Source organism: Schistocerca gregaria, chromosome 5 (genome assembly GCF_023897955.1).
Source record: "Schistocerca gregaria isolate iqSchGreg1 chromosome 5, iqSchGreg1.2, whole genome shotgun sequence".
In the NCBI taxonomy this organism is placed as follows: Eukaryota; Metazoa; Arthropoda; class Insecta; order Orthoptera; family Acrididae; genus Schistocerca; species Schistocerca gregaria.
Genome location: NC_064924.1, coordinates 349,613,967 through 349,638,025, shown reverse-complemented (window position 1 = coordinate 349,638,025; position 24,059 = coordinate 349,613,967). Strand labels below are relative to the sequence as shown.

The 24,059-nt window shown below is 38.1% G+C and overlaps 1 protein-coding gene across 1 annotated transcript in view; it reads left to right on the top strand.

Annotated features, from left to right (window-relative positions):
- The window catches only part of LOC126272256 (uncharacterized), a 240,099-nt gene extending 217,119 nt beyond the window's left edge, over window positions 1-22,980 (top strand). Inside the window, exons 5-8 of the mRNA XM_049974972.1 lie at window positions 3,680-3,860; window positions 5,596-5,752; window positions 8,105-8,256; window positions 18,532-22,980. Of these exons, the coding sequence (XP_049830929.1) occupies window positions 3,680-3,860; window positions 5,596-5,752; window positions 8,105-8,256; window positions 18,532-18,540 (499 nt within the window). The 3' untranslated portion in view covers window positions 18,541-22,980. The remainder of the gene's footprint in view (window positions 1-3,679; window positions 3,861-5,595; window positions 5,753-8,104; window positions 8,257-18,531) is intronic.
- The last annotated feature ends 1,079 nt before the right edge of the window (window positions 22,981-24,059 follow it).

The window sequence follows — 24,059 nt, the reverse complement described above, 5'->3', positions numbered from 1 at the left end:
CCACCAGCTTTTCCATTCTTCTGTAAATAATTCGTGTTAGTGTTGCCATTACCTAATCAGTCTGAAACCTCTGTTACTTCAAGTCTTTTCCACATATACACCCTTCTTTTGCGATTAGTAAACAAAGTGTTAGTTACAATTAATTTATGCTCTGTGCAAAATTCTACCACGTGGCTTTCTCATTCATTTCTCTCCTCCATTGCGCACATGTGTGTTTGAAAAGCTGGCATTCCTGAGCACCAATGAATATCCCTTTTCTGTTCTATGTGCTGAGTTGTGGAAACTTCTTACACAAATACTGAAATGCTGCTTAATTACTGTGCACAGCCGTAACAAATGCTGTCATCAATCTCAATTTAATGTGCAATGGTGGGAAAACAATTATGTTCAAATTCACTAGAGGTTCTTCAGCTTTATAAATATGTATGTTGTGTAGTGTTTCTCTCGTGTGCAACAGTCCCACTCCCACAGATAGCAGCAGTACTTAGTGTAACGCCCTTGCAAACCAAACAGCATCACAATGATTTTGAAATCTCTACATACCAGCCATTCCTTCTTATTGTAATCAAAACAGTTTACAAATGATCTCAAGCTTTCTTCACCTAAGGCAGTATATGTGACAGGGGTAGATAGCCTTTCATTACTATTATGTAACAGCATTGCTTTCAGGCTTCTTCTTGAACCATCTATAAAGAGTCTCCAATTGTCTGCTTTGTATTTAATGTTCAGTCTTTCAACAAACCATCTTTTGTATCCCGCCTGGGAGGCGGCGCATGGGTAGGAACGGGAAAAGGTAATTTAAGTTGGTACTGCAAGAATGTGGTTTACTGGTGCAAGAACAAGGTGATAAACGATTACATAACTTTGTATGTAGGTGTGATGCTGAAGTGAAGTGCCCTGGCTGGCTGCACCTGATCAAATGGCTGAAGCAGTCGCGGAGCTCGTAGACCTCAACAGCACCGTCTAGAGGGCGATGTCATCTGTGTCTCTTGTAGTGCCAACTTGAGAAACTATTCCATGGCATCGTTGTTATCAATACCACACTAAATCAGCACAACAACTCGCAGCTGCCACAAATGACAATTAAAATTGCATCTGGTTTCTACATTTGATAATGCTCAAGCAACTGTATGGTGCAAACATCAGTCATGTGTAAGGCATTGTTCATTCTACAGGAAGCATCCACCTCACTAACTTAGGGCAGAGAAAACCTTGTCACAATGCCTTTGCATGTAGCTCTAATAATGTCCCAAAAGGGCGACTCTGAAATGTAAACATGTTATTTACTTGTAACCCAAAGGTAGTAGACCGTTTCAGCCTTGATGTTGGTGTTTGATGTGTCTAAATCTTAGAGTATCACTACTTTTGTTTATGTAAAAAGTAAAACTTTTTGGACCAGTGTTATTATTAGACCTTCTCCAGCATTACCCCAGCATTACCCAATTCTCCTAACACCAAAATTCATTAATTGCCACTGTATTTAACTTCAACCTATACATTTCTCTTTTAAAACATTCAAACCTCCATTGAAATGTAGCCGTATTTGCCTTTGCAAATGTACCATCAGTAGCTGTGCCTCCATCAAATGTGGCTGAAAAGTGTTTATCTAAAGTAGGCTATTTCAGATGATGTGGTCCACACCAGGTTTGGAGTTTAAACACTTTCACTGCAATTTGCTGGATAACTTACGATTTGTGGCCAGATCAAGTCTCACTTAATTACAGTTTATGCACTGATAATTGGCTAGCCACATACTACCACTCGATTAATGTCCTGTATCGTGATTGAGCACAGTAACATAACATTAAAGAAATTGAACACCATTATTAACATGTGGCAAGTCAATTGTTAACATAGTTCCTGCATAAAGCTCTTAAATCACTGTTCTTGGACTCTTAACTTTCAAATCAGTAAGAAAACAACGTGCACTGTCAATAACTATTGGAAATAGCAAGTCAGTTAAATTTGATCTAATTGTCACAATAGATGATTGTTATTGAAGTTTGACACAATTCCTAATGCTGATTAACTGCAACATGACAGTCACTGAATCACAGGGTGATCTCCCATGTAAGAAATTTCAGATAAAATTTTGCACATTGTATGAGTTACACTTTGTGCTAACTTGTCTGTTGTATGTTTCTGTACTCCACCCAGAGATCCGAATGAGGGACAATTTTTAGCTCCTGAATATTTTACTCAAGAGGATGCCATCATTTATCCTTACAGTAGAGCTGTGTTCATCTCAGTAGACATTACATACTTATTTATTTAAATAAATACAGTGCTTCCAGATGTGTCCAAAGTATCCTTGTAATGTATATTAAGTTCTTTGTTAAATATTTCACTGCTATTTATTTTTTGTTCCAAGAAATGTTCTGTTCCAAGTATAACATGCACATTGTTAGTATTATTGAGTAACAGTAGTTGTAGAACATTACTCTGAACACTCCTGCAGTTAACTAATAATAGGTTTATATTTTCTTTTTATAATGTACTGGTATCTTTTCCATTTCATAACAGCTGTAACTAACCTGCTTTTGTCTTCGGTATGTGTACCATTACTAACTGACCATCCAGTGTATAAAGTGCTACCTCCAACCTAAAGAATCCACATGTGAATGCCACTCATATTTGATCTGAGCAAGTGCTTCTGTAGTGCAGAGAGATCAAATTTGCATCCGAGGTCATTGCTGAATCAGTGAATCTTCTGAGTACAATATCCACTTGGCAGCCACATTAAGTTGCAATATTTGCAGTGCCTTCAGTAATTGCCAGCAAGAGCCTTTTCCTTATCTAGGGCGACACTTTGAGGAAAGTATACAGTGTCCACATTGGACTTCACTCACAATCCAGCTGCTATTTCCATCAGATGTTTCATCATCTGCCCAATAAAGAGCAACTCCTATTAATGTCTGCCATTCCATCTTGGATGAAGGAGATCCCACTAGATCAAGCATGTTGAACAGCATAGTAGTGTCAGGGTTGACTGCATGCCATAGTTGGCACTCGAGAAGCACTGCTCATGGCAGCCTGGAGCTTATTGACTGCACCCTACATAGCTTCTAGCTGTTTGTGGACTGCGGCCAATTTCCCCTGCATCTATGTAGAATGAGAATAGTACTTGAGCTTAATTATCAATTAAATAGATCTAATTATGCTCATTACAGAATTAAAAGGATCTAAAGCTGTCTGGTCTGATAGTCTAATGATCTGAGTCAATACCAGTGGATCAAATGACACTAAGTCATAAAATATGCAAATAATTAAAAAAATTAGAAAGTCTTGATAACACAGACAAGAGTTGCTGTTTGTTTCCACAAAGAAGCATACAATAAAACTGCTGCTCTAAAAATTACCTAGATATGAACTTTAAGTGGTTTTACGACTTCATTATTAATATGTACATTTTTTTTTCTGGTATGTCAATTATCCATTAGGTTGTTATTAGAGTAACTGATCTTCAAGTCTGCTTCCAGAGTGGACCGTATCTATTATATATTTTATATTTAAGTTGGGTGTGTGTATAATTATAACTGTTAAATTAAAATGTTACACATTAATATTGGAATGATCATTTCTTCCTCTATCTGTGGTCGTCTAAAAGAATTTGGTCAAAAGTAATAGACAACATTGTGTTAGAATGTAAAAGATCTCATAGCAGTAGTTTTCATTTCAGATTTCGCCTCACATACAGACTGATACTACGAGAAAAGGAGCTACATTTCAATATAGGCATATACAATCCTAGCAAAGATCTTACATTCAGTTTCAATTTACTGCTTCATACTTATTTTAAAGTTCCTGATGTACGACGTTGCCAGATTACGGGGTTACATGGCTGCACATTCATTGACAAGGTAAGAGATGCATCATTGTTGTGAATTCAGCACTATTTAGCTGCTGATATAAAGGGTGTAACAAAACTGTGTGGCACAAATTGCAGGACACATTCCTCACACATAGATGAAGAAATGATGTTATATGAACATGGGTCTGGAAACGCTTTGTTTCAATGTTACAACTCATTTTCTCCAATTCGTTAGTGACGGGAAACCCACATGAACAGAAAGCACCAGCATCCCACAAGCATCTCTTTCTTACAGGTGGTGTTAAATATGCCCTCCGTGGGCATTGATACGTGCATCAACCTGCTGTCATAGTGAAATTCATTTCGCAGCCTTCCATAATATGGGCACAGAGACTCCGAACATCTTGTACCGAGGTTCCATACACAAGAGCTTTCAAATGCCTCCACAAATAAAAGTCCAGTGGATTTAGGTCTAGAGAGTGTGGAGGCCAGGCAATTGGTCCATATCTACTTATCCATCCGTCACTGAATCTGTTATTTAGAAGCCAGTTGACATTAACACTAAAATGAGGAGTTGCTTCATCATGCCTGAAGTACATGTTTTGTTGCACAACTAAACGCACATCTGCTAAAGGAACAGGTAGAACATTCTGTATGAAATTATGATAACTTTTTTTGTTGAGCCTGGGTGCAAGAAAATGAAGCCCTACCAAACAGTCTCCAACAATGCCAGCCCAAACACTGACAGAAAATTTTTGTTGATGACTTGCTTCAACAGTTGTCAGAATGTCTGTCCATACATGCCAATTACAAAAATTTACAATCTCATCTCTTTTAAACACCACCTCATCTGTGAACAGCACCATTGCACTAAAATTGGTGCTGACACTTCATTGAATAAACCATTTGCACAAGAGTACTTGTGCAGGAAAATCAGCTGCTGATAGTGCCTTCACAAACTATAAATGGTGTGGATACAAACGGTCCTCATGTTACACTCACCAGACAGTCGTGTGGTCAACATTCAGTGTGGGAGCTACATGTTATATACTGACACTAGGGTTGTCGTCAATTGCATGAAGAATTGCAGTCTCCTACTGCGGTGTCCTCGTCCTTCGAGGCTCCCATGGTTGCAAGTATCAGACTTAACTGCCCCTTGTTCTTTAAGTTGATGATCAGTGTCTTCAAACATTTTTCTGTCGGGGTACTTTCATCCTGGAAATCTCTCGTGGTACTAACATTGAGTACAAGTGGCATTGCTATCAGCTAATCCATTCATCAAATGGGCATCTGACATCTCTGCATATGTGTACACTGCCATTGCATGAACCAGGTCTGTGATTAACTCTACATACTAGCCTATGTGCTTGCAACAGCCATACTGATTGTTAGAACAGTTGATTTTACCTGTAAACAAGCAATAATGTACATCACATGGAAACAGACATGTAAAACGAAACACTGGCAGTGCACAACATAACCAAACATCACCAAGAACGCATGTTCCCCATTATTTTAATGTTCTGTTCCTATGTGTTTCCCATGATTAATGAGTTGGACAAAATGAGTTATAACATGGAAACAAAATTCACAGACCCGTGTTTATATAACATAATTTCATGATCTAAGTGTGAGGAATGTGTCCTGCAATTTGTGCTATACACTTCTGTTAGACCCTATATAGACTGACCATATACTGAACTTCACATGTATAAAGTAATTTAAGGTAACATATGGCATACATATTGCAATATTTAACTTTTTAATGTATTTTGTCCTAACAGACACGCGACGGTGCCATTTTCCAAGAAGGCCGTGATGTTGTAACTATTTCAGAATGGACTGATCGCATATACCAGAACACTCCTCAAGAACATATAATAACCAATGTAGTTTCGGGACGTAAAATGAGAATCCAGAAATATAATTTCCCTGACACAGGTATTTCAGTCAAAAATGTCACAATTAACGCTAAGAATTTTATTTCTCAGGTACTTCCGTATTGAAGAAATTATTTTAATATAGAAAATTAATAGAAGCCTGTCAGTGTAATAAACCAGTGTTTAGAGTTTCTGCATATTGCAAGTATCACACTCATTGTTTTTCAGTTTAAAAATGGTTTAAAGTGTAATCAGGTTTTTCGTAACTACTTCAATACAAACAAATAATTTTAAAGAATTGCTAAATTTGTAACATTTTTACAGCAGAGTCTTAAATTTGTTAATATTTTTATGAGATGTTGCAATTTTTGCTGGCATCCAAAACATTATAACACAGGCCAATAATGAAAAAAACATTTTTAATGAAGGTGACTTATTCCTTTACCTTTTAGTATGTTGAATCCTAATAAGATAACAAAAGAGCCATATAACCTAACATTTATTTGTTTACATTTAACAGTCAGTATTTGAAAATGGAAATTTTTAGTGATTTTTTAATAGTATGTATTTCACATGCTATTTAAATTAACGAAAGTATTAAACTGAAAATTAGGTGGCACATGACTACTGGGCAAACTGTTTCCTTCTCTCTGTAAATCTCTCCTCAGGCAGGTATCAACTGGCCATCATACATATCTTTGTCCTGAGCATCCTCCTTGATTTTTCTTGTAACTTTTTCCTCTCTTCATTTCTGTTAGCACTCCTGTCCTCCTTCCTCTCCCTCTTTTTCCTTCTACTCTCCCTCTCATCATTCTCTGTCATATAAAATTCCTGCATAATATGTGTCTCATCCAAAATGTTTTCCTCTACTATATCATCCTCATAAAGTTCCTCTTATCTCCTACCCTGTGCAGCACCTCCTTATTTCCCATTCTTTTGGACCTTTTCACTTTCCTCTTTCTTCTCTATAGTCAAATGTCAAAACTTTCTAAATATTTCTATTCTTTTTGTCTATTTGTCCACATTTCAGAACCATAAGACACCATTCTCAATGCAGAATGTTTCGCGAACCTCTTCCTAGGTGTAATGGAGATGCTTCAGGCTGCCAACAAACCTTTCACTCCCCCAAATGCTCTCTTTCCCATGGAGATTCTGCATCTCACTTCCTCTGGGCAACTTCCACAGCAACTTATCAACCTTCCCAAATACTGGAATGACCTAAGCTGTTCTAATACCATTCCATCTTGTGATATAGTAATCATGTCATCTTTGCTGATTCTCACTGCTTTGATCTTGCCAGCATTCAATTTCTTTCCACATTCTTTATCCACAATCACAATATTCTCCATCATTTCCTGGAGCTCTTCCTCTGTTTCTGCTAGCACAGTCATATCTTCAGTGCACATATGGTTTTTATTCTTCCTCCTCTTCATTGTATGGGAAGAACTATTTTGATTAAAACAAATCTATTACTACCTCTACTTAAGAGGTTGGGCCAGTAAAACAGATGTCGAAAGCCCTCCGTAGAGATGGAGAATTGAAAATGAACATGTTTGTTGGACCTGACATTTGAAAAATGTTAGATTTTGGATTTTGAATTGACAGTAACTGTGAGAGGATGGTGTGACATCACTGACGAAGGTTGTTACTATATTTGTAGGCTCAGAAAAGATGCACAACATATTTCTGCTGCTGCCAACAGAAGGGAAAAGTTCAAGATATGAGGCTATTTGATGAGCCTTGAGATTCACTTTTTGAACAGTCTTGATTCCCCCCCCCCCACACACACACACACTAAATTTACTTGATGCCCGTGAGGGAGAAGCTGAGGTCTTTCATCATGACATGAAAGTGAATAAAAGAAGTTATCAGGGACTCTAGAATATCAATATGTTGAGAGGCTACTGTCTATCGCTTCACCTTGACATACAACAGGCAATTCGTTGGAGAAAAAGCTATATCACTTGCTTTAATAAGAGGAGGGAAAGGAAACATAAGCCAATGGGCACATAATTCATATGTAATGAAGAGGAGTTTTCATTTTTGTATTTGGTATAGTCTTAGTTCATATTGAAAAATTACATTACATTTATTATCTGTGTTTTGCTTATTTTCTAGTTTGTAGTGAAGTTACATTATGACAAAGTCTGTGGGAGAGAGGGGTGGGGTAGAAAGACAGATGCCTGATACAAACCATGAGATTATTATCTAACAGAAAGTAAACAAAATATTTTTTGTTGGTCTGTGTACCAAATCAGTAGTGAAATAGAAAGGCATTACCAAATAAATAGGTGCTTAATGATAAAGTTTTGAAAAAATTTGTATGGCTACATGTTTTAAAATTTCAGTTTTGATTTTCTTATTCTTTTTATGAAACAAATTTTACAGTTTTACTATGTTCTTATATTTCCAGTTGTGTGGAATCCATGGATTGAGAAGGCCAAAGAAATAACAGATTTTGGAGATGATGAGTTTCCTAACATGGTGTGTGTAGAATCTGGCCATGTTTCCAGTCCTGTAATCCTTTTGCCAGGAACTGCATTTGAAGCAAGTCAGATTTTGCAGGTAGATTCTAACATGTTTCCCTTAGTTTTTGTCTATTTGGGAATAATACAATTTTTGTAGTTCATAGTTTGCTTCAAATACTGTGTGTACTCAATTAATCTATTACATGATCAAGTTACTAATAACATAGATCACATAGATTTCTCCTGCAACTACTAAGGTGCTGTATACAAAACCAAACTGTGTTATTCATGCATATTAAGGTACACCATTTACATATATGTAATCCTCCAAGTCTACATAACTCAAGAGTCACCACAGGGCAAAATGTGATTCATTAGTTACATTACTTTGTACATCACATAAGGGAACAGCACTGAGTAACTGTCGGTCCGAGTTTTCTCTTACAGGCAACTGTTAACTTATACAGGGTGTATACGACTCGGGAGATCCGGGAAAAACCTGGGAATTTTTTCATCCGGGAGAAAACCGGGAAAAACCCAGGAATTTTTTAGAATTCCGGGAATTTTTTATTGTTTTAGTTTTCAGTTAAATTTTTGTAACTTAGACTGGTAACAACCAATACACTAACAAGCATTTTACTGTTTCTCGCTACTCCAGAATAATATTGGAGCAATAAATAACGAATGTGAGGAAAAAAAAATGAAAATAAAACTTGAGTTACAAAGGAAATGCACCATATGCAACAACAAAACACAGTGCTCATACAAGCGTCTGCAAACAGCAAAATATGTGAAAGGCCTTAGGAAGACTATGCTGTATAAGCAATACCAGCAAGCAGCCAGATGCAATCTGAAAGAATTTTACTGCTGTACCTAAGCATCCAGATTCACGTATGTGCAACAGGCCTGGAACTAGGGGGCCGGGGCATCTGCACCGGGCGTTGGATAGGAGGGTGGGGGGGATGGCGCTAAATGTGTATTATTGAGAAAAAAGACCTTGTTTCACAAAGTGCATAGCATCCAGCACACTTGGCCTCATATGATTTTGAATGCATCCCTGTTGGTTTTTGAACAAATTCTAAGTTGATTTCTGAAAGAATCGTTAAGTTGATTTTTGAATGTGTGGTTAGTGCATGTGATGTCTGACAGAGTAATCCCTGTTGCATCTAGAAATAAACTTTCCCGCAGACAAAAGGGGACGGGTCTATACGAGCTGAGCGGAATAAAGCTGAACGGGTGAATGCCAATCACTGTGTATGTGGTTGACTCGGTTTCCAAGTGATCAGCGTTGTTATAACTACTAGCGAATTCCATAGATTGAGACTACCAGAGGGGAAATAAATGACTAACAGGAATAACAGGCAACAAAGATTGCATATTGTCTCCTCCGTGTATCCAAGAAAATGAAATTTTGACAGAAAATTTTTGGCCAGACTGCTACACTACTAAGGGTCAGTTATGCAGTTCCCGGCTAGCAGCTGCTAAAGTTCTATTCTAAGAGTAGTGCGGAAAACCGAGTTGAACGAACGCGTAATAATGTCCAATCGGAGAATAAATGCGGGATAACTAAACCGGTGATTGTGGCAGGGTTAGTGAAGTTAACCAGAGAATAAGCTTTGACACTGGCAGGAATAGATACAAAATTAGTGATGACAGGATTGATTGTTGGAACGAGGAAGGAGGCTGCAAAATACTAACGTGAATTCTTTACAGATGAATGGAAAAACTGGTAGAAGCCGACCTCAGCGAAGATCAGTTTGGATTGCTCAGAAATGTTGGAACACGTGAAGCAATACTGACCCTATGACTTATCTTAGAAAATAGATTAAGGAAAGGCAAACCTACATTTCTAGCATTTGTAGACTTAGAGAAAGCTTTTGACAATGTTGACTGGAATACTCTCTTTCAAATTCTAAAGGTGGCAGGGGTAAAATACAGGGAGCGAAAGGCTATTTACAATTTGTTCAGAAACCAGATGGCAGTTATAAGAGTCGAGGGGGCATGAAAGGGGAGCAGCAGTTGGGAAGGGAGTGAGACAGGGTTGTAGCCTCTCCCCGATGTTATTCAATCTGTATATTGAGCAAGCAGTAAAGGAAACAAAAGAAAAATTCGGAGTAGGTATTAAAGTCCATGGAGAGGAAATAAAAACATTGAGGTTCGCCAATGACATTGTAATTCTGTCAGAGACAGCAAAAGACTTGGAAGAGCAGTTGAACGGAATGGACAGTGTCGTGAATGGAGGATATAAGATGAACATCAACAAAAGCAAAACGAGGATAGTGGAATGTAGTCGAATTAAGTCGGGTAATGCTGAGGGAATTAGATTAGGAAATGAGACACTTATAGTAGTAAAATAGTTATGCTATTTGGGGAGCAAAATAACTGATGATGGTCAAAGTAGAGAGGATATAAAATGTAGACTGGCAATGGCAAGGAATGCGTTTCTGAAGAAGGGAAATTTGTTAACATCGAGTATAGATTTACGTGTGAGGAAGTCGTTTCTGAAAGTATTTGTATGGAGTATGGAAGTGAAACATGGACTATAAATAGTTTGGACAAATAGAGAATAGAAGCTTTTGAAATGTGATGCTATAGAAGAATGCTGAAGATTAGATGGGTAGATCACATAACTAATGAGGAGGTATTGAATAGAATTGGGGAGAAGAGGAGTTTGTGGCATAACTTGACAAGAAGAAGGGACCGGTTGGTAGGACATGTTCTGAGGCATCAAGGGATCACAAATTTAGCATTGGAGAGCAGCGTGGAGGGTAAAAATCGCAGAGGGAGACCAAGAGATGAATACACTAAGCAGATTCAGAAGGATGTAGGTTGCAGTAAGAACTGGGAGATGAAGAAGCTTGCACAGGATAGAGTAGCATGGAGAGCTGCATCAAACCAGTCTCAGGACTGAAGATGACAACAACAACATGACGATTCCAAATTTATGTAAAAATTTTTGTACTACTACTTCTCGATCTCATGCGTCAGAAGCTAGGGTGTATGAACGAAATGTGAAACCATTTCCTAACATAAAACGTTTTGCTTGTAGTAGGCTTAATAGGCATTTGATATTGGTACTTTGTGAATTATATTCTGCCGTGTTATAAAAATGAACATTTTTGCCAAAACAGTCTCGTTTATTTGGCGTGTGTAACAATTGCTGCAATATCAGTCTCGTTTATTTGGCGTGTGTAACAATTGCTGCAATATTAGGCAGGCGTATTTCGTTTTGTCTAGCAGTGACAAAATACACGTAATCAGATCGACACACCACACCAGTTTTGGGTACTGTTAGTATTAACAGCTTTTCTAGTATCGGACAATGACATTTTGTTTTTCATGTATCAAAACGTTGACGAACTTTGATGAGGTGTAATAGATTCTTTCCCAGAAAGGAAAGTACGCCATATAAGGCTGTGGCAAGATTAGAGAGGAGGAAAAAAAAAGCTAGGACCTAACCGATTGAAGAAATATGTACTGTCTTTCTTGTCTCCACTCGTTTTATCTATCCTATATTTAATTTTATGCCACACAAAACACCAAGTTACTAGCTAATACGTAGTAAAGACTGCAAATTTTCTAAAGAGTTCTTGTTCTTCCGGTTACAAATAATCCCATCCAGTATTATTTGCGAGAATTTTTTTTAAAGAGGAGCAGGATGTCATACCAGTCGACTGGGAGCAGGAGAGGCACCACAGGACATTTTAATTTCCACTGGCGTGAATATAGTTCGATGGCACCCATTACAAAATATTACACGTTTGAATTCCACTGAGCGAAATACAGAGACATGCGATGGAAGAATGCTGTGTGAAGAGGCGTGGCACTGCACTTTGGCACACTTAAGACCAAATAACATGTCTTACATTCCCTCAAACATATATTGTTTTATGTATCAGGTTCTTCAGAAATGTGCGCTACAAAATGCAGATATTTTTGAAAAGTCGATTTCGTAAATTTTTGGCACCCTACCTCAAACGCTCGAGAGGGGGGGGAGCACCACTATCTAATATTGGCCTGATTCGGAAATAACGTAGATCCGGACCTGATGCACAGAGCAGTCCGAGTTGTAGCGGGGAGGTGGTAGTCTCTACGTAACCCGTGTTTGTGATTTTGCTGTTTCCTCTTTGTTTATTGCTCTCACGTGAAATGAAAACAAAACGGATTTCTGTGGCAGGGAGCTATCAAGTGAATTAAAATACATTCATGTAATTACGGAAGGCACAAATATGTAATTAGTTTCAGATTTTATTTTTTTCCACCTTTCTTATAGTCGAGCGTAAATCCCCTTGGAGAACACTGAAGTTATTTTTGTCGGTTTGTTAAGGAAATTTGACTTTTATTTACCTTTTTTGCTAAGGCAGTCAATTTATTTGAAACAAAGTGTTTAATTCCACACTATTGGCTAGTTTCAACTGTTCGCTGCATTTCAAGTTCACGTTTTCATCTTCTAGCACGTATGGCATTATGCCTTGATAAAGAACCAAACATGAGATAATACAGTACTGGTACTTCAAGAAAATTTATATCTGAATCTGTACAAACGATTGTGCACTTTAAGCCTAATGATGCATTTTAGTACAGTTCACAAAATTCCTATACTCTTCAAGTATCCTCTGTCTTGTTTCTTTTATGACATAATGTAAGATCTTTCAATGTTGCCTGCGTCATCATAGCTGTTAAAGTGTGGCGCTTTCTGGAAACTGCTGAAACAAATCTATTTCTAACAGGTCACAGGAAAATATTTCGAACGTTTGTTTGGAAAGCGTTACTTTTAAAGTAAATTTCCTTTTACGCAAGATAAACCCTGTGCATGAATGTCCGATGAATTTCTTAAATCGCAGAGTGTTGGACTCTCATTCAAAAATCAAATCTTTGAGGACGACCATTTAGAATAGTTTCGAGCCCAGAAGATCAGACATTTATGTCGTCGTTAAAAATTTAACTGGCACGTTTGTGTGATGTATCTTAAAGTGGAACATGTGCAAAAATGATCAACATTACGTGTGAAAGCATAGCTTCTCTTGCAGATTATTAATCTTAAGAGACCAATATTATACGTAAAAGCTTTTCTTTTCTTGTAGCAACACTATGTATATTAATTTAAACCATTACCTTTCCCTATTTGTGTGCTCGCGCTACTTAATAGTGATGTTGCAATTGGCTGACTACATCACGTGTCCTATGCTCTGAATAACCGCTGTCATCGGGTGGTGAGATCACGTGACATGAGCTACTACTGGCGTACAAAAGCGCATCACAATCTCGATCTTAGTCCTTCGGAAAGTAACGTGCGGTGTTTGGTCTAGTTTGAATTTATACTTTCGTAATACGAAATATGCAATGTACATGTTGCTACACATCAGACAGCTTTCCAAAACGTGTTTTTCCCCCTGAGTTTCGTTTTCTAAAGTGCCGGGAAATTCTATGCTGGAGTATAAAACTACAGCCATTGAAAGGATTGATAAGTTGTACAGTTTTCAGCAAAAGTATACCGTTACTTAACAATGAAAAAGGGTATTTTCACCCAGGAGAAAGTGTATTTTTAACCGGGAAATCCGGGAAAAATCCAGGAATTTTTTTTCCTCCTCCATGTATATACCCTGTTATAGAAACATTGTTTTGGCATGTCATTCAAGAAATCATTGTGCAAGGATTTGATACTGAGGAAGTTAACAATTAAGTGCATTCATGGCAGAGAGCTGATTGCAAACTTTAATATTCAGAGCAGATCATGCTCATGAATATGCTCATGAATTTCCACTGATTAGATAATTGGCTGCCAGCTTTGTAGCAGATAGACAGGACAATGTCTTTAAGAAATACAGATCTCCTGTTTCTCATTGCTCACAGGACCTGAAACCTTATTGGGAAATCCACAACCTAAAATTGACCATTCTAATTCAAAAACTGATCTGCTTTGAACATTAAAGTTTGCAATCAGCCCTCTGCCACTACCGCACTGATTGTTAACTTCCTCAGCATCAAATCCTTGCACAATGATTTCTTGAATGACATGCCAAAACAATGTTTCTATAAGTTAACAGTTGCCTGTAAGAGAAAACTCGAACCGACAAGTACTTGGTGCTGTTCCCTCATGTGGTGTACAAAGTAATGTAACTAAGGAATCACATTTTGCCATGTGATGACTATTGAGTTATGTAGACTTGGAGGATTATATATGTCTGCTTGTGTCTGTGTATGTGCGGATGGATATGTGTGTGTGTGTGTGTGTGTGTGTGTGTGTGTGTGTGTGTGTGTGTGTGTGTGTGTGTGTGTGTGTGCGCGCGCACGGTGTGTACCTGTCCTTTTTTCCTCCTTTCCCCTTAAGGTAAGTCTTTCTGCTCCCAGGATTGGAATGACTCCTTACCCTCCCCCTTAAAACCCACATCCTTTCGTCTTTCCCTCTCCTTCACTCTTTCCTGAAGAAGCAACCATTGGTTGCGAAAGCTTGAATTTTGTGTGTATGTTTGTGTATCTATCGACCTGCCAGCGATTTTGTTTGGTAAGTCACATTAACTTTGTTATATAAAATAGAAAGAAACTTCCACATGGGAAAAATATATTAAAAACAAAGATTCCAAGACTCACCAAGCGGGAAAGCGCCGGCAGACAGGCACAATGAACAAAACACACAAACACACACACAGAATTACTAGCTTTCGCAACCGATGGTTGCTTCTTCAGGAAAGAGGGAAGGAGAGGGAAAGACAAAAGGTGTGGGTTTTAAGGGAGAGGGTAAGGAGTCATTCCAATCCCGGGAGCGGAAAGACTTCCCGTAGGGGGAAAAAAAGGCAGGTGTACACTCGCGCGCGCGCGCACACACACACACACACACACATATCCATCCGCACATACACAGACACAAGCAGACATATTTAAAGGCAAAGAGTAAGGGCAGAGATGTCAGTCGAGGCAGAAGTACAGAGGCAAAGAAGTTGTTGAAAGACAGGTGAGGTATGAGCGGCGGCAACTTGAAATTAGCGGAGGTTGAGGCCTGGCAGATATCGAGAAGAGAGGATATACTGAAGGGCGAGTTCCCATCTCCGGAGTTCGGATAGGTTGGTGTTGGTGGGAAGTATCCAGATAACTCGGACGGTGTAACACTGTGCCAAGATGTGCTGGCCGATGTTTAGCCACAGGGTGATCCTCATTACCAACGAACTCTGTCTGCCTGTGTCCATTCATGTGAATGGACAGTTTGTTGCTGGTCATTCCCACATAGAAAGCGTCACAGTGTAGGCAGGTCAATTGGTAAATCACGTGGGTGCTTTCACACGTGGCTCTCCCTTTGATCGTGTATACCTTCCGGGTTACAGGACTGGAGTAGGTGGTGGTGGGAGGGTGCATAGGACAGGTTTTACACCGGGGGCGGTTGCAAGGGTAGGAGCCAGAGGGTAGGGAAGGTGGTTTGGGGATTTCATTGGGATGAACCAAGAGATTACGAAGGTTAGGTGGACGGCGGAAAGACACTCTTGGTGGAGTGGGGAGGATTTCATGAAGGATGGATCTCATTTCGGGGCAGGATTTTAGGAAGTTGTATCCCTGCTGGAGAGCCACATTCAGAGTCTGATCCAGTCCCGGGTAGTATCCTGTCACAAGTGGGGCACTTTTGGGGTTCTTCTGTGAGAGGTTCTGGGTTTGAGGGGATGAGGAAGTGGCTCTGGTTATCTGCTTCTGTACCAGGTCGGGAGGGTAGTAGCGGGATGCGAAAGCTGTTTTCAGGTTGTTGGAGTAATGGTCGAGGGATTCAGGACTGGAGCAGATTTGTTTGCCACGAAGGCCTAGGCTGTAGGGAAGGGACCGTTTGATATGGAATGGGTGGCAGCTGTCATAATGGAGGTACTGATGCTTGTTGGTGGGTTTGATGTGGACGGATGTGTGAAGCTGGCTATTGGACAGATGAAGGTCAACGTCAAGGAAAGTGGCATGGGATTTGGAGTAGGACCAGGTGAATCTGATGGAACCAAAGGAGTTGAGGTTGGAGAGGAAATTCTGGAGTTGTTCTTCACTGTGAGTCCAGATCATGAAGGGGTGTGTGTGTGTGTGTGTGTGTGTGTGCGCGTGTGCGCGCGCGGATGGATATGTGTGTGGGTGTGTGTGTGCGAGTGTACACCTGTCCTTTTTTTCCCCTAAGGGAAGTCTTTCCGCTCCCGGGATTGGAATGACTCCTTACCCTCTCCCTTAAAACCCATATCCTTTCATTTTTCTCTCTCGTTCCCTCTTTCCTGACGAAGCAACTGCCAGTTGCGAAAGCTCGTAATTCTGTTTGTGTGTTTTGTTCATGTGCCTGTCTGCCGGCGCTTTCCCGCTTGGTAAGTCATGGAATCTTTGTTTTTAATATATTTTTCCCATGTGGAAGTTTCTTTCTATTTTATATACAAGCTTTAGCAACCAGCGGTTGCTTCTTCAGAAAAGAGGGTAACACTTCGTGTTCAGCGTGTTAGCACAAGGGCAAACTTATTTAAATTACACAATTTGAAGACCAAGTAATTGCAATTTATGTTCACAGTATAGTAAATGTGCTTGTTTTAGGATGTAAACTTCGTGACATGTCAGGATGGCTTCCACCTGTCATATTGCAAATCATTGAAAGTATCCATGTGAGAGTCCACTGTTGTAAAAGTAAAGAATAAGCAATTTCCACAATGGATAACAAAACAAAACAAATAACTTCTTTCCAAACTTTAGGTGCATTTTCAGGTACTCAGGGTCAAACTGTGCACAGACAATGTCTACATTAAATTGACTCAAGCTGTGAGGAATCTCTAAATGAAAGTGTATATGAAATTGTGCTGTTTTGTATATTGTATTTTAAAATGTACGAAGTAACACTTAGCATTGTAAAATACAGCGAGGAAATACTCAATATAATTGTTGCACAGCCTCACATAAATTTAGATTATTCCAGCATGGAAGGCTACCTATAGCTGTATGGGATAGGTCAAGGAACACATTTATTCAAAATGTAGCACTTCCTACATCTTCACCATGCCTAATAGTCAGACTTCACCCTACCAGACCAAAGACTAGAATTACTATATTTATATGACTAGATAAATCTTTCATCTCCTTCCTTGATGTATTCATTGTGTTGCTCTTCTGTTTCCCTCGCAGTGCTTCAGTAGCTCACTCTTCGCATAGTTAACTTGATGCAGTCACCATTCATAACTTGCAGGTGTACTGTCACAGCTTGTACCTGTGGAAAATTATTTAGCAAGTCAAAAGCTTCCACCCAATAGTTCATTTATAAATGTGGTGCCAAAATGCAAAGGCACAAGAGGAGAGTAAAAATTTTAAAATTGCTGTTGCTCAGTTACAGCAGAACTGCTTCAGCAGTGGATGACTGCCAAGTGCTCTAAAACTGGATTGCATGCCCAGTGAGCAGTAAGAATAAAATGAAGAAGAATTCAACAAACTTCATGAGTTCTCAGAGTGGATGAAGAGACAAGGAAAATTTTTTCCATGTTACGTGTTATCATGTTCCTATAAAGTTGGTCCTCTGTCTGAGTGTGATGTATACATACTGTAAAAGTTTCCTGTGCTAGCATACAGTTTGTATTGCAGTGTGTAGTCAGAAATGCAGTATGCTGTAGAGTCATTCACAGCATTTTCGGTATTTCATCATGTGCTGCTTCATCAACAAAGGAACACTTGATAAAAGTTCGTAGGTCATCTAATTTTTGTGTGGAAATGACAGTGAACTCTAGAGATTTTGGGTGGATTGACAATTTACCCTAGATAACATAAGCATACTGAAATTAAAATGTCTTGTGTGCATGCATGAGCACTCGCATGCATGTCCACGAGTGGAAAGAGCCGGTAATTGAACAAATGTGTCAGTAGCTGTTAGTTTTAATCTTCCTTGACTTTAAAATCTATTCTTGCAGAAAACAGTGATAACAGGGTCCAGGTTACAGAACAACACAATTCTATGTTTATCTTTAACCAGACATGTTGGACACTAGTGTTAATAGTTGCTAGTGTTACCATACAAATGTAGCAGTGAGGCATATAAAAGAGCTAATAAACAATTTAACAGGGCTGAGCTGGTCAACAACAACAACAATTATAAAGTGTGACTGAAGTGGATAAGCAGCCAAAGGAAATCACAGAAAGTCTTTCGAGAGGAATTAACTACACATTCACTGACTATTCCACAACTGTGGTGAAATATGTTTGTCTCTAGCAAACCTTAAAATTGTTTTCTTGCAAGAAGGTGCAAACTATTATTCATTTCTAGCTTCCTATTTATAAAACATTGTACATGCTTCCATCAGTACAATTGTATTGAGTCTCTTCCTTCTTTGTTTCACCAGCTCAACTGTTCCACACCTTGCTTCTGTTTTTTTACTGGTGTCTTGATGTTCAGGTGATGTGAGTGGAGGGCGGGGCTGCAGGTGGTACTGGAGGACGACGGGGTTCATCAAGCCGTTCTAGCCACCATGTGCAGCAGCAACAGCAGCAGCAACAACAACAGCAGCAATTGCAGCTTCCCCACCTGCAACATCAGCAGCAACAGCAGCAGATCCATCACCACCATCACCCCCACCACCAGCAGCAACAGCAACATCAGCAACAACAACAGCAGCAGCAGCAGCAACAGCAGCAGTTGGCAGTTGCTCAGGCATCAGCCTCCACTAGTGGGGATATTCTGTGGCCTCATAGTGCCCCTTGGCTGGCTCTGAACAACATGTATGTGGGTGAAATGCTGCATCACAGATTGCTGCTGGAGCACGGCAAGACCAGCTCCGGCGTGCAGCCCCCTGAGCACCACCCACATCAGTGCGCGTCTCCATGTAGCATCTGTTCACTCAACCTGTAGCCCCCATCCTCCACTGACGGTGACTTTAAGAGAAGGCAGAGTTGCGTTTGCTGTGCATCGCACTTCTACCCTCGATGGACTTGGAGTTGTATTATTTTTTATTAGAATGTAGGAGTTATTGCTCTGAAATGATTTTTGGAGAATACATATGTATAGTGTGTGTGTGTGTGTGTGTGTGTGTGTAAAAGACAAGAGCAATTTGTTGTGTTTGAGGAGTATTTTATGTATGGCCACCTTCCCATATTGGGTGTTAATCTGTTCTCTTGTGTGCACTAGTTGTGAACTCGGAAGTTTCTTAGTAGGCTCACATTGTGCGTGTCATGATGGTTAAATGCAAAGACAAATTAAAGTTTCCAGAACTTAAATATCTGACGTGCACATATTTGAAGCATAAACAAGAAAGACTAATATGTTACATAATTTTGTATTTATTCAGAAATATGAAACAGCAGCTTTCTGTGTTTTAAAAAAAGTATAGATACATTTGCGATGCGAATTTTAGACAGAGTAGTTGGTCAGCAGATGCCTATCTATGCAAACAGTAGCAGCAATTTTCAAATTACTGTATGTGGCAAAGAGGGATTTGAGATAGAGAAGAGACTATTCAGTATTCCTGTTCAGTTAATAGCAGGAAGTGAAAGTTTGTTCTTAAAATTTTGTTCTGTGTGTGCAGCAGAACACTTTTGTAGTGTCATCTGTTCTTTGAGATTTTCCTTATTTTCTGATAATGGAACTCTCCCCCTCACAAAAAAACCCACTTCTGACGTTGCAGCAGTTAACTTTAACATCTAAGCTACTTCAGAATATACTGAGCATCAATTTGGAATGTTAATGTGCTAAAATAAGTAACACGTGGAATAGTATTTCAGTTGAGTCACTGAAATGATGGATTTATTTATTTCTGGATTTCCAACAAAAATGCAACAAGCTGAAGAATTTTGAAAAATATATTTTAAACTCTTTTTTTTTATGATGAAAAATGTTACCAAAATGATTCTCACATTTCAAACATAATTGCTGTTTTGCCATAATAGAATACCTGCATCTACATAGAACTACTGAAGAAAGTTAATAGAGTGCTTCCAGTGTTCTTTCAAGTTGATTTCACTTTATGTACAATATTAATATGGCTGACCCAGCTATCTTCTTCAGGTGCTGCAAGTGGTGCTGTTTGGAATCCGGGCAGCGAGTAAACATAATAGTAAAACTCACTGCGCCTGAAGAAGATGACTGGGTCAGTCATCAAAATGTGGTGCATAAAATGTAAAAAAAAAAACTTGGCCCAACACCTGGAAGGACATTAATTGATCGCACCAAAAAAAATCTGAGGGATCACAGCCCTCTGGAAAGAGTAACTGACTTATCACACACATTTTCATCTGCAGAACTTTATGTATTAAAGCAGTGACTTTGGACTTTGGAAAGTGGAAAAATACATAAATAAATCAATTATGCCTTTTTAAAATCGGAAACAAAACAAAAATATGTGGGTTTGAAGAATACAAATTTTAAAGTTAAACCTGTCATGAATAAATTCATACTTTAAATAAATTTCAGTCATACTCATTCATCATTGTTACATTCATATGAAATCTATCAAATCATTTGCTGTTTCACTAAACATGCACATCTTAAATTGTTCAGTTATTACTGATGTATAGTATAGTGTTTAATATTCCATGTTATATATATTAAATATTATTGTTAGTGTTCTAGCATCTCTATTAGTATCTTGTAGAAACATTCAGATTTTGAAGTCTTATGAAGTGTGTACCATCAATTTCTGTAAGACTACTGTTACTAAACACTTAGCATTGTATACAGATGTTTCAAATATTTCTTTTTGATGGTAACAAATTTAGTAACTTAACTCAGATCATTGAATGCTGTGATTAAACTACTCTCTGCAATAATTAAATTTGAAATAATTGTTAGAATTACACATTTTACTCTCCAGTCATGAATAAATAACCTATTAAGATATTTTGTACTTTTATGATATAGAGGTGCAAAGAGTGTGAAAGAATTCAATTTTTATATACAGTATATTCTCATGTCAATCTGACCATTTAGAAAAGTTTAAGGTGAGACACTCAAATAGTTGAATGAATGAAATTTCTCTAATAGCATTCTGCTAAAATTCTGTAGCAACAATATATACTACTTTTATCTTCATTTTGTACTAACTAGTTTCCAAAAGAGGCTAGTGTGCTGACTGGTGCTGCTCTTGACTGATGAAATGTGATCCATATTTGTTTTTAGTTTGTTATAACTATATACTTTTGTGAGATACAGTTTTATTGGAGGGTGCCTGAAGTATGTAATGGCAGACAATAATTTAATGTATGAATGTTTATACAGTTTTTGCTCTTGTGATTGCTGAGGCTCTCTTGGATTCTATGTTGTCAGTAAATAGCTGTAGGTAAACTTTGTTTGTTATTTTGAAATTATTTTGACCATGTCGCATGGTGTATAACGTATTGAACTTTTTGCTGAATATTTGAACTATCCATCAGAATTAATTTTGACTGACAATGTATTGGTATAGTCTGACCAATCAAAATGTATGCATGGAAGAACACTGTGTTTTTTGGAATTGCCTCATTGTAAGCTAAGCGTATTTCATCTTCCTCCTCCTTTCTTTTTCCACCACAGAGGACAATAGTAGATACTTTAAAGGTTGTACACTGTGTTCTACTCATTTCTGTCTGAAGTACAGTATGGCACCATGCTGCCCTCGTTGCCAGGAATACAGTTTTCTTGGTCAGCCTTAAGTTTTGTACCCAACATATAACCCCAAAAAAGAAAACGAAAAACTACAAAATTGCTTCTTGTCTCTACCTAAAAGACAAAAATTGGAACTGGAATGTGATGTACTATTTTGCTGTAACGTTCATGAACTTCTGACAAGGTTATACAAAGATTCATTATTGTATGCTGTTCTTTTCTTTGGGAAGAAGAAAAAGAGCAGCACAAAAAAGAATATGTATGTATTATTAATAATGCTATTTATGCCTATAGGAAAAAGATAATGGTCCTCATTGACATCTGAGCACACCTGAATCAAACTGATAATTAATCTTTACCATACTCAAAGACAGACATTGCATTGTGAATGGAAATATTCATATCTAATAAGGTGATGGGGGCACATGACAAAACAGAGTGTTGAAGCAATATACTGCTTAAAAACTTAGCAAGATTAATCTTTGTTGTTGCTTTTAAGTTAATTTTCCTGCTGTAATTGTCAGAAACAGGCATTTTATATATTTTCTGTGTATGTTGGAACGAAATTGTGCACGAGGCATTTTCTAAATTGTTGATATGTTCATCAGCTTTTGTAGCAGTATGTGAGGAATGGATGATAATAAATGAGGGAAAATATTAATTTTAAATGAATTATTGTTGGTGAAGTGAGTATACACAAATTTTAGAGGAGTACATGAAGGTAGTGTAAGTAATACAGCAAGGACATGTAGAATATCTCACAGTGCTTAATGTAAATGTGAAGCTTGAGAAATCAGTGTCACAGGCACTAAATGATGATTGGGGTACTATACATACATAACGCAGCATACCATATGTTGTTAGTCTCCAGCATTCATTCAAAACAGTGTAATCTGTTTTGTTTTGTGTAAGACAACAAAATGTGAAGGAATCTATTTTGTTCAGTAATTCTGCATTATTTGAAGGTATTCTTAAAGTAATAGTGTTTACATTCCCCACTCCTATGAAACCTACATGCTTATAATATAGAATACACAGTTATCTCAAGTAAGTTTTTCTGTTTGTCATGTGAGACACAATTTCTTGTGCAGATGTTGCACCTGTGTAATTCATGAAGACTTCTATAAGGACTTGTCAGAAAACTAAATTTCATTTTATAGTTTTTGATTGCTGAATATCTGTATTGTAATAATCTGTTTGATAGCGTTCATTTTGGTGAATTGACTCTGATCATGTAGATGGGATTGGTGCAATAAAGCTTTTTCAGAATTTCTTTCTTTTAATTTTTCATTAATGTACCACATCGTAATGTCCTGTTGAGAGAATGAATGTCTCTTTGGGATGTTAAGTCATTAGTGTCTACTGTTTTGACAGTTTGAAATAAACGGTAATAATTTAAATTTGATACAAATTCTAGGTAACACTATTTCTTTCTGAACAGAAGAATAAATCAAATTATGGAAACTTTTATTTCTGTTATTCCACCTTATTTGTCCAACTGATTATTTCTTTTACGTGGTTCTGATATCACTGGTGCTATTTCATACAGACATGCAAAGTTGTAACCACTCTGCCTGACCTTGGAAGCTGCATCGCAGGCAGTGACTCTGAAGGCATATTTATTTATTTATTTATTTATTCTTTTTAATCATTCTCCTTATGTGTTCTTTGTTAAACCAAATCAAACCTTCAGTGTATGGGCTTTGATCTTTTTAAATGCCCTTCAATACGTGCAATAATTTTTTTCCTGAATGTTATCAATAGTATTGAAATTGTTCCTTCAGCAAAAAAAGGCTTTAAACAAAATTCTGTATACAAAAATTTCAGAATGTTTTGTGATGATAAAAAACACTTATTGAGTGTGATGAAAATGTCAAAGGTGTAGCATTTCCTCACCAGGAGTCCTATGAAGGTTTTGTTGCCAGTGGTGTTAAGAGGTGGAGATCAAGAATATTGTTCGAGATGTTGCTGACCTACAGATTTCTTATTTGCAGGGGAGCGGGACCTGCGGGGGGGGGGGGGGGGGGGGTGTTGAAATGTTTGGTGTAAGACACACACCAGAACTCCCGAAGAGCTGGTTGCCCATTTGGCTGAAGCTGCAACCATTATTCATGAAACATCTGGTTATTTTGAGCATGTCAGACAATAATTAACATGCAGATGTCAATTTGCATTAGTGTAAATGGACAACATTTTCAGGAACATCTCTAAAACAGTGTTCACCAAACTGCAGTTTGAACCCTATCTATGACACAACCTTCATGGACCACTAGCAAAGAAACTGTGCACTTGTGACATTTTTGACATATAAAATGTTTATTTTTATTTCCTCTAAACCGTCAAAAATT